This window comes from Morone saxatilis, unplaced genomic scaffold (genome assembly GCF_004916995.1).
Source record: "Morone saxatilis isolate NCDOM2014 unplaced genomic scaffold, NCSU_SB_2.0 Contig21, whole genome shotgun sequence".
NCBI classification, from domain to species: Eukaryota; Metazoa; Chordata; class Actinopteri; family Moronidae; genus Morone; species Morone saxatilis.
The window spans coordinates 3,194,308-3,206,142 of record NW_023339774.1 but is presented as its reverse complement, the minus strand read 5'-3'; the positions used below and the strand labels follow the sequence as shown (position 1 = coordinate 3,206,142).

Here is an 11,835-nt window from a genome sequence, read left to right as displayed (position 1 = left end):
ATCTAAAGGGTTCATCCTCTGGGGAGCAGAAATGAGATCAGTACTATCTTACATAAATATCTGTTCATTAGACCTTGGTAGTTCTTGTGAGAAAAGTGAATTGTTTGTCCTGCAGGTGGCACTAGTGGGAAGGTCAGGAGGTCAGCAAAATCATCAGCATTTATGTGGATCAGAGCAAATCTGGTCCGTAGTTTCAGAGATGTGCATGGACCCAAGGACAGATAGACTGCCCAGTTGTCTGACGTTATCACTGGTTGTTTATCACTGCCTTCCAAAATGACTCTTTTCACTTAAGACTTCTGCAAAAATGATTCCTATGAGCCTTTTCTAATCTGCCATCTCTATGGTAGAGGTTTACGCAAGCTGTAGAGTAAAGATGACAAGATACTGGTTTTACGGGGAGTTAGATGCTGTTTTAGGCTTCGTTCAGCCCTCTTGTTCATTTGAAAGAGCCGCAGGTGTACTTCTGCTACAATGCAATGCCTTCTGTACTGGCCAATCACATACATGCGAGGGCACGTACACTGTAACAACAAGACTCGGAAAACGGCTTTGAACTTTGAAAAAGTGTTGTTTTTACTTTCTGTTGATGACAAATCTGTTCATCTAACACTTGGAAAGTAAGCTAAATGAAATTGATGAATTAGTCTTTTAAAATCTTTGGCAACTAAAACAACAATGTCAAGCCTTAGCCCACTCAGAAACAACAGCCATTATTCACATGGCTGCCAGGGTACCTTGTCAGGAAACATAAACATAGGTTGTTCAAGACATGTGATCAAACTACCAATGCCAGCTGTTTTTCTAATGAAAACAGTCACACCATTGCAAATTAGCCAACTACTGTATCTCCTTGGCAGGTGTAAAAATGCTCATGACATGTGATAACTGAGCTTTGAAGTAAGTGACAGGTCAATTACAGTGTGAAACTCAGAGCAGTGTCACTCACTCCAGAAGATCCATAACTCATAATGAAGCATCAGGAAGAGGGAGCTGCTGAACTCCGTCTGCTGATGAAGATCATGGGATATGATCAAAACTCCAGGTCGGCAACTAAACGGACCGTATGGCGGAATATTGTTTTGTCAACTGCTGTTTCCAGGATCAAGAATCAATCTTTTAAACTTAACTTTAAAGCCTACATGGATGAGAATTCCTTGTCCAGAAAAAAAAAATCAAACTGTTGTTTTAGGCAAAAGGTATAAAATAGAATCTTGCTACAACATATACAGAATACGGTCATCATTTTCCAGTACCTCTAATTGATGTTCTTTCACATGCAACTCACATTTTGGCAATTACAGAAGAAAACAATAATTGAGAATAAAACAATATATCAAGATAAATGACAAAAAACAGTTTGATTACATTTGACACCAGGATCTGAACAGACTCCACCCCTGGCAGTTTCATTGCATTCATGGCACCTTCAGCCAGCAAACGATGGTTTTTGGAGGGTGTTTGGATGTTTTTAGGGAAGCAGAGCTAGCTGTTGGGGGGTTGGGCTCGTACCTTGGCAGGAGGCCACGTTTCCCAGCCCCCACCACCCATTTACAGCTCAGAGAGAATCACCAGCCAGACCCAGTCAGCTTTCCAGTTTACACAGGATGCAAGCAGTCAGTTCATACCAAATACAATGCATTACTACCACTGAAGAAAAAGGCTCTGTTGTGCAGGAAACAAACTGCTGGATGGAAACATACTCAGACCATTAGACACTACAGAACCATCCAACCATCCATTTGCAACGTTGAAGACAGACGCACAAAAATAGAAACTCCACACAGGGGGGTAGGTTTGATGCACCTGTGAGGGTAACAATGTAATAAAAAAAAACTATACTGTATATCCTACCCCCATAACTCAAGTCTCCCAAAGGCATTTACACAATTCACAATGGAAATCATTATCAGTATATCATCCTATGATACAGGTAGCATGGGAAAGTAAACAAAAGCTAAAGACAATACATTTTTTTTTATTAAAATCGAGTTATCAACAGTCACCAAAGGACACTCAAACTATTACTGAAATTCTTCTTACTATTTGAACCTTAAACTTGCACCTGACAGAGATTCTATAGGCAATTAAGTTTTTCCAACGCAGTTTTTCCACCACATGAATTCTGTACCAAACTGAGGTTTAAAACCAGAAAATTGAAATTCAGGGACCAAACATTTTCAATGTGACATCAACACTCCCCAATCAAACAAATTCTCAGTTTAAGTCACTCATGTCAACAATGAATAAGGCACCGCTCCTGCAGTCTTAAAGTTGTGGGTTTGAGTCTGACCTTTATCTTTTGCTTCCTGTTATATTCCTCTCTCTCTCCTAAGAAAAAGGTTGTATTTTTAAGTTTAATTTTCATCAATAAGACTTCTTAGTAATTGAGTCAAATTTGACTGTAGTGTCATCAGTTAAAGCCACTTGACAAGATGTTTTGCCATGCTAAGAGGATTGCTCTAGGGTTCATTCGGTCATTCCACCACTTTGGTCCAAAATTAAATATCTTGACAATTACTGGATGGATTGCCTCAAAATGTACACAGTGCCAGGAGGATGAATCATAATGACTTTGGTGATCTCCCAACTTTTTGTGTCATCAAACGGTCAAACTAGGCAGTGCTGATCAAATATGAATAAAGATTCTGTTACTGCATTGCCCATTTCTTGCCTCAAATCTTGTCAGAACATATATTAGTGTAGTGTTTACCTTTAGTAATACGAGAAAGTTTGTGACCAGCTAGGCTGCCTGCATGAAAATAGAACCAAAACCAAGTGCAGCCCCACCTGCAGTGCATCATCACCCACAAGCACCACACTCTTATCCATATATGGTCACTTCTGGAGCAAAAAATAAAAAATAAAACAAGATGGGGATGGTCTTGATGACAAATTTGAGGCTTCAAAACGGTTGTTCACAAACCAACAAAGGGTTTGCACTTGGTCCACAGCCAAATATCTGCAAAATTAACAGTCCATGTAAAAAAAATCACACTTGATTCTAGACCTCTGAAAGCTGCCCACATCTCAGATCTTTTTAATTATTGAAATAGGTGGGGTGTTGAGCCAAAAGAATGGATTACAAGTCGACCTAAAGAAATAACAATTCTTAAATTGACATATTTCTTCGATTGATATAACAAACGTTAAGATGATTACAATGGGAAGGATTTGGCAGCCAGTGCCAATTGGTTAGGGCAAATTAGCCCTCCTCCCCTCCCAAACACAAATCGGATAACATCAACACAATGTCAGGCTGAATAATGAAGTGAAAATGAAATGACAGTTCAGTCTGATTATCCAGCTAAATATTTTGGAACTCAGCTGGAGGAAATGTGCAGGTTTGTAGCTGTGATTGAGCACAATAACAACATTATGAAGCATATATTCAAACCTTAAATACTCTTAAACAAAAACATGAAGCCAGAATGTAAAATCTAACAGTCCAATGGTACAAATCTATTTGGTTTGGTAAGAGAGTTGTGGAATAAACTGGGGTCATTGGAAATCTTCCTGCTGTTAGCTTGTGTAGCTTGTGAGCTCATCCTCCCTTCTAAGTGTTTTTTTTTCACTAACAGCCGAGGATGAAGCCAGAGGATTTTGGACTTCAGCCCAGCATGTAAATTTATCTGCCATTTCCAAACAATTTCCATCAGGAGCCATTCAGACTGTGTAACAGGATAATTTGACAGCAGCCCAGTAGGAAAATGGCCAGTGAGGCAGTAATGTTTGATTTATTTCATATTTTTGTCCTCTACGGTTTGCTGTAGCCTTGTACAAAGGCCACAGCTGGATATGAGAGGTGGTTATAAATAAAAGATCAGCTAGTTGGTGATAAATGGAAGGATGGATGGATGGATGGATGGATGAGAGAGCGATCAAGTCAACAAATGGACTGCTAGATATACAAATTAATATTGTAAATGGTTGAATAGTAAACAAATGAGTGAAGGCATCCGAACGACAAATGGATGAAGGCAACATATAAAGTGATGAAAGAACAAATTAATGAATGTGTGAATAAATGAGTGTTCAGGTGGAGGAATGGATAGACGGTAGGCTGAACTTTATAAATGTAAAAATTAACAAACCACCTGGATACGTGGATAAATGAATGAATTAAGAAATGAATGAATTATGATAATGGACCAATGGATGGATGACTGAACACTGTAAAGAAATATATTAACAAACTACCTAAAGGATATATGTATGATCAATGAATACATGAATGATGAATGGATGAACACAATACATGTATAAATAAATCAACCATCTATCTAATGAATATAAGAGTGAATGAATGAATGAACCAACTAATCAAAGAATGAATAAATGGATGGATGATTACAACAATAACAATTAAACAAATTGACTACTTAATGAATGAATGAATAAACAAATGAAGGAACAAGTGAATAGATGTGCAGTCAAATTAATAAATTAAATAAATATAAAGTTAAATATATTAAAAAACGAATGTATATGGAAATTGATGAGATGAGTTAAGAAATGACTGAACAACCAAAACATTAAATGAATGAATGAATGAATACAGACCAATTAATTTTAAGCTGAAGCACTTGAATGTATTAACATATATATGCAAACATTAATGAATCCACAAATGAATGAATGAATGGATGAATGCACAGAGCAATAAATGAATTAACAACTGACAGTGATAACAAATGGTCGCAACAAAAGAACTGACCAAATGAACTGACCGATAAACTGGTGAATAAGAAAAAAACACATAAAGAAGTGAGCCTCAGAGGAATATTTAAACAGATTCAAACTTGACCAGCAGCTATATTTAAATCCACCAGTGGAAAGACGTCTGTATGACAACTATTCCAGTACAACTGACACACTTGGCAAGAGGCAGATATGACCGGCATGTTCTCTCTCTTTGTGTGTGTGCACGTCTTTGTTCACAAGGTTGTCAGGGCCAAATCCTGTCCTCGTAACAGAAAGGAAGAGATCAAAACCAAAAGGCAGGAAGGTCTTTTTACTCGTAAAGTCTGAAAACTACTACGAGTCCTTCAAATGCCACACTAGACTCTTTTGCTTCCCTTTAGTTTCCATCACTCTACTTTCTGTCTTCTCTTCATCCACAAGGCTTGACAGTAACGGTTGCCAGTTGCCCTGGGCAACCAGATTTGGCCCGCCGTCAATCATTTTGTTTGGTTTGATCGCCCCTGTTGGCATCCACTTCTCCTGTTATTAGACAGAACCTCTGTGTCCCTCATCACTCACGTTCATCTCCAAAACACAAAGCTTCTTGTTAGAACAAGGAAAGGAAAAAAATTGATTATGTAAAGTATTTAAACGTAAAATCTAGCAGTTTAAAATATAAATATCCTCATTTTGTCAACAAACATAAAGTTAGTTTCTAGCAATAAACAAGAGACAGAGACATTTAGATAGTGCTAGACCACATGAAAGTACAGGTGTTAATGCATCTAAGACACATTGAGAACGGACTGTGATCTTGATCGGCCAAACCACCTTCAGAGGTGGTCAGGGACACACTGTGACCACATGGAACAAAACTGTAAATGCAATCCGGAAATGACTGACATACAGTCAGAAATAACTGTGTGTGCGATGGTCTGTGTTGCAATCATCTGTGCAGCTGATCTGCTGTCAGGCATATCATTTATCTAGACACAGAGTAGCCTATACGCGGGTACTGCAACACACCAGGACAAACTGACACGACACTTTTATACAAAGAAAATAATAACTTAATAAGTACTACTTTCGTCGTAGACAGCCTTTCACAAAGTTTAGAATGTTTCCCCTAACTCAACAACTCACAAAACTTAGGATTTTTTAATGGAGTGTGGTGCTGATTTGCCACCACCTCAATTTACTCACGCACAGGTTCTTGCATTAATGGAGAGAGATTCGATCTCAATGAGAATAAGGATGCATTAAAAACACCAGATGTAAATGCAAAGACAAGATCAGATCATTTATTATCAAGCTACAGTGTTGAATAGAGATCGGGAATCAAACAGTAAGGTCACTGATGCAGAAAAGGGACTGTGGTGTCTGGTGTTGGTATTTGACTAAAACCAAATGACAGGGTCAAAGTTTTGCTGCAACTGAAAGGTGTATTGTACAGAAATGTCTGTACATCTGAATTATTGAGCAGGTGAATAACATGATAACTCCCCTAAACTGAAACCCAAACATCTTGTTTTCCAAAAGTAAATGTAACCGCCTGAATATATTCATCATAATCTGTAACATGTTTTAACACAACTTTGATTTTTATAAACACGAAAATGCACTTCTTTGATAAGCTTTAATTAATAGATGTTCAAGACTAAAAGAAAAATAAATCCATAACATCAGATTCAGTCAACATGTCCAACAGCCTGCGCTCGAACGGAGCATATGTGATCATTTAATTTCAAAAACCTGAAGGTGGTCATCAAATTACAGCCAGCACATCAATCCTCTCTCTGTTTAATATTCCAGCCGCAGAATCAAACACCAACATCTGTATATTTTCTTAATTATTACAAGTATCTTCTCATGGATGCATATGGTCCATGAGAACTGAGCGGGAAGATTACAGTGCAGATTCAAAACCGAGCAACACCTGGCGCCACCGCCAATGAACAAATGTTGCTTTTAAAAGAAAAATATTTTAATTTAAAGTGAATAATTCTTTGTTTATGAAGTTGGGAATATGTGGTGATGGTAGACATCTCTCTGGAAAACATAAAAATACAAAAAATATGCAACAGCTGTTGTTTTTAGTTGTCGTAAGGATGACTGACACATAAGAAACGGAGAGCACTCTATAGCTTTTGAACTTCAAATAACTGATGATGCTCGATAATAAAACAACTACATCTTCTGTTGTTGTTGCTCCCTGCATGATATAAAGACACTGTAAAAGTTGCGGCAACAATATCTGCAACTAAGTCAAAGACCACTTTACAGCTGTCTCTGCTTATGTGGGAAATATGTAAAAAACGAATTATTTTAATAGAAAAATCCCTTCCATCTCTCTTCCTGTAAAAACATATATATTATATAATTTATTTTCTAATATATTTTTGATGATCAAGTATACATGCATTTAAACCAATTAAATGGGATTTGAGGCGGCTCCCCATCCCACACTTGACCACTGGCTTGTACTTTGTACTAGCTAGCAGATCAATGGAAGATGTGTGTTCGGAGGTCCGTTTGGAAAAAAATTTATTTCCAAAAGAGCGTGCTGAAAGTCATATATTTCTCTCACATCCTGCTCCTACTGATCAGTTCAGAGGAGTGTACCTGGAGACCAACAGTCATCAACAACTCCAAAACTCACTAGAGCTCCGTATCCAACACGTTCTCACTCCCAAGTCGTCAAATGCTGCCGCTGGGTCAGAGGCCCTGCACATCAAAATATGACGCTGTAGGAATTCCTCTAGTGTCATTTAGAATAAATATGCAACTTTCGGATAGAATTTCAAAATAAAGCTTGCATGGTTAACGTTTAGTTAAGTTTAGGCACAAAGCTTTAGGAAAAGGTTGTGAGATGCGTTACGTATCTGACATAATCTATATACATTACTTAAAAGAAACTGTTGTTCTTGGTTTCACACGGACACAAACAGCGTCCTGTATTTGTTTGAGCCATCCATCCACTCTTCCTCTTCCTTAGATGGAGCCTCTCTTGCTCCTTATCCCCTACGTCAGTGGTTCCCTTTCTCTTTAAGGAACCCCTTTTCTATCATTTAGTAAACTGACAACTTCTGACTAAGTGACACATTTACATGACATTTTAAAACAACATTTATATTTGTGTAGGTGATCTAAACTGCTTAAAGCCCACTCAGCCCGGCAACCCAGTAGGTTTTGAGAAGATCGAGATAATTTCTATAAAATTCAAACCAGGCCTCTTTTGGAGACCTGCGTTTATTTGTCAATACGTGTAACCACACCAGGCTTGTAAAGGAGACATCTAAGGCATCTAATTGGGACCCTGCTTTTATTGAAAGTTTTAAGGTAATAATCTAAATTTTAAAAAAAACAATATCATTTTGTTTTGTTCACAGAAACAAATGGAAGGCTGAGACAAAGACCTTACTGTGTACATTTTAACCCCTTCAAGAAAGCCTCATGACACCCTGTGAAGCTTTTGCGACCCCTTCTCAGTTGGGAACCACTGTACTACATCACCTGAAGTTGACGTGAGTCACATTTTGAAGTGTAGGACCACTAGTCAGACAGCAGTATTTGACATTTGTGATACCAGGTTGCCATTCGACTATATTCTCAGGGCCATGCCCACTTGTCAAGGTTCCAATCAAATGTAAGGATTCGATCTAAATCCCCTTCGTAACTAACCAAGCCCACTTGTTTCATTTCACTGGGAAATACACCCCTACCTGCTCACGGGGAACTCCACATGTGCATGTTTATAAGCCCTGTGTGTGATTGTATTTCAGGCCTATGTGTGTAAAACATTTATATCAACAGAAGTGCCTCACTCTGTTCCACTCTCAAGCTAACAAGCTACATGCTACAAAAAGAATAAGGTGAGCAATTAGCTACAAACTACTCTATAATATGCTTCATATTGAAATGTAAACACAAACCAGATATCTGCATAATGGTTTCCTACTGTACTGCTTCTACACAACCGTTCACACCTCTGTCTTCCTCAGTGCGTTTACTGCTCGGACACAAGATAAGTGACATGCTCACTCTGCTTTTATAAAAGAAGACGTGCACATTGGGACTGACCTGGTGGCAGTGTGGGTTGGACTCTCTGCCGTACGAGTACGAACTCCTCTCTGTTTTACCTGCAGGAGGACGAAAGGAGAAGAGAGGGGGCAGTTAGCAGAGGCAGTCATCTCAACAAGGGCGAATCCATATCATACCAGAATTCATCCATTCATTCACAACTCAGTCTGTAAAGCTATGGAATTACAAAGTTAGGGTTAGAACACCATAACTATTTAGACAAGTTAGAATATTTATTAATTCCTTCATAAAGCAGGGTCAACGAACTACACGACAATATAACTAAGAATTTATTCCTTTGTTCACTCAATTCAGAAGCATGAGTATTAATGAATTAAATGAAATTAAATTATTTGTCAATCCATCTATCCATCATTTTATTTTTCATTTAAGGACAATAACTACTAAAAGTTCAATCTAGTCCACTGTTAATGGAAAATGGGGCTATTTAAAATAAACACGATGATCAATTATTGATTTCATTCATTCATTGAGTCATTCATTCATTGTGGATACTCCTACTAAAATGACAATTTGATGTTAAAGTATAAATTTGGATGGATTTGTTTACCCACCGGGAATACATTTTCTCTGAACATGTAAAGCATATGTCAATCTTTTCATTCATTTAAAAGATGATTCATTCATTGACAATTAATTAGTTTTAGTAAAAGTGTGAGTAAAAGAGTTTCAGTAGAAAACAGCCGAAGCCAATTTCCATGATCAGTCTTCACAGTGTGTGTTCTGTATCTGCTCACTGATCTCACAGCACAACAAAACGGACATCTGCTGCGCCTGCAATGCATACATCCTATACCATATCCATACTTGTCTAGAGACAAAACAAACTGAATATGAGACAAGGCATACGGTTTACCGGTCGCATTTACAATCTAGAAACCAAGACATTTGATATGTCTCAAATCTCTGTTGATGTAATGAAACGTGTTAAGGCAGAACTTAGGAGAAGATTCACATTAAGATACCTCTGTCATGTCTGTGCTACCCTTCAAAAGGTTCGCCATTTATGGTATAGTTCTGCTCTTTCTCCCATTGGACAACTGTTGGTCCATGGAGACTCATTAGTGTACTTTCCAGGCATCCGACACTACTGAAGAATTACCTAGATTTTAGTTAGTCTTCAATGATCACCATTTTGCGTCATTGCTTGTACTGCAGTTTCCCCATCTATCAAATGGGATGCATTGCATTGTGGGATACTGCGCAAAAAGTAATGTGCATGCTATTGACACGAGTTGGCCTCACAGACTTTTACGCCCCCCCACAGACACTACATGTAATGTTAACGTCTCCTCATCTGTCTCAGTGCATCACACTAACACACACCTTCTGGATTTTTATCTTTGCACGTTGAAAATATTCTTTGCACTTCATACTGTGAACTATTGTACATTCCTTGGACAATATTATGCACCTTCAGCTTTAAAACTAATATATTGTACTTTTTGAATAAAATATTTTTTCTTGTACATTTTTCCCTTTTTGCATTGATGTTTCTTGACGTCACAGTAATTCCATTTTTTCCTCTTTATCTTCTCGTACAATGTTAATTGTTGAACACTAAACTACCAACGTAAATTCCTTATATGTATAAAGGTACGTTGCAATAAACCTGATCTGATGGACACAAATGTTTTTCTACTTCATTACAGGAAGTCCATATACTACGGCCAAAACTTCATGTGGGGTTGCAAGGCCATCTTGGTTTTAAGGTAGGCACACAATGCTGCAAAATCTGTGACGGCTGACAAATAAATACTGTCTCACGTTGTGTATCAACCTTAAACTGCATGGTAACACCATAGCATCACGTGTTAACACCCTTGTGGTTGCAACCATCTAGCAATACCATGAGGCTAAATTAAACTTGGAGTTTCAGCTCAAGTTTCAGCATGCAGTTGTGCTTTTTGGTGCACCTGCAGCATTTGTGGTGAATTTCAGTAGTATTTCAAGAGTCACCTCTACATGAAATGTGTCCAAATATTTGATTGAGTGACTTCTGTGGAAAGTTAAACTCTCTGCTCAGACCCCCTAAAGAGTGCATTTTGTAAGCAGACAATTTTAAGCCACCACTTTTCCCCTTGACAGGTGCCGGTTCCGTACAGGAACAACAGATGCTCTCTGCACTCTCGTACAGTTTTTCTCTGACTTTACGTATATATATACACTATAGTTTTTTATCAGGTTGTCCGTCTCTACTTTGTAATTTTCTTGAGTCTTACCTTACATCACTCTACATTTATGGAGCACAGACATCTTCACCTACTGTCTTTATAGATCATCTTTGGTCAAACATGTTTAAACGTGTGTTTGATTAAAATCAGACATCATAGCTTAAAATGCGGGCCAAGGATTGATCAGTGCATGACAGGAAGGTGAAGCCTCTTTGGCAGGTAACCCGCCATCATTTTAATACACAAACCGAGCGTGTCTGGCTGTGAAAAAGGTGTCTGATGAATTTTTGAAAAATGTACCGACCGCTGCGGCGTGTAGACAACAAAGCTAATTTCCTCTCCAGCTTCTGAACAGGCTTTCCTCTCCTCCGAGCCACGGGACCACTTCGAGCCTATTTTTACCACACAGACCTTCTTCTTGGATAAAACCTTAAATCTTCAGCCAGTCTAAATATCAAACCACGGTTAGTGTGTAATTACATTCTGCGGTCGGTGCAGCCGTACGAGATGAAATGGAGGGGTTTTATAGCGAGCGTGTGTGGAGGAAAATGAAGCGTGTACACGGTGAAGGGTTTGAATCAGGCGTGTATAGACCAGCGCTGAATACACGCCAACATGGTAGTCGATGCAGAAGAGGTTGATAATTACAGGCGTACAGAATGGGAATGTGGTCGACTATGTATGTGTGTGTTTGAGTGTGTGTGTGTGTGTGTGACCGATACAGCGGCCTCGGCTTCAGCTACGACTGATGCCAGCTGGACCGGTTTGGCACATATACAAAGACACCCACACACACATACACACACACACACACAAAGTACTGGAAATCACTGGCACAGATGCACACACACACACACACACACACACTCACAGATGT

The 11,835-nt window shown here is 38.6% G+C and overlaps 1 protein-coding gene across 1 annotated transcript in view; it reads right to left on the bottom strand.

The window, feature by feature from the left end:
- tcf4 (transcription factor 4) overlaps window positions 1-11,835 on the bottom strand; it is a 140,086-nt gene that overhangs the window by 17,166 nt on the left and 111,085 nt on the right. The window contains exon 7 of the mRNA XM_035668260.1: window positions 8,764-8,822. Within this exon, the coding sequence (XP_035524153.1) occupies window positions 8,764-8,822 (59 nt within the window). The remainder of the gene's footprint in view (window positions 1-8,763; window positions 8,823-11,835) is intronic.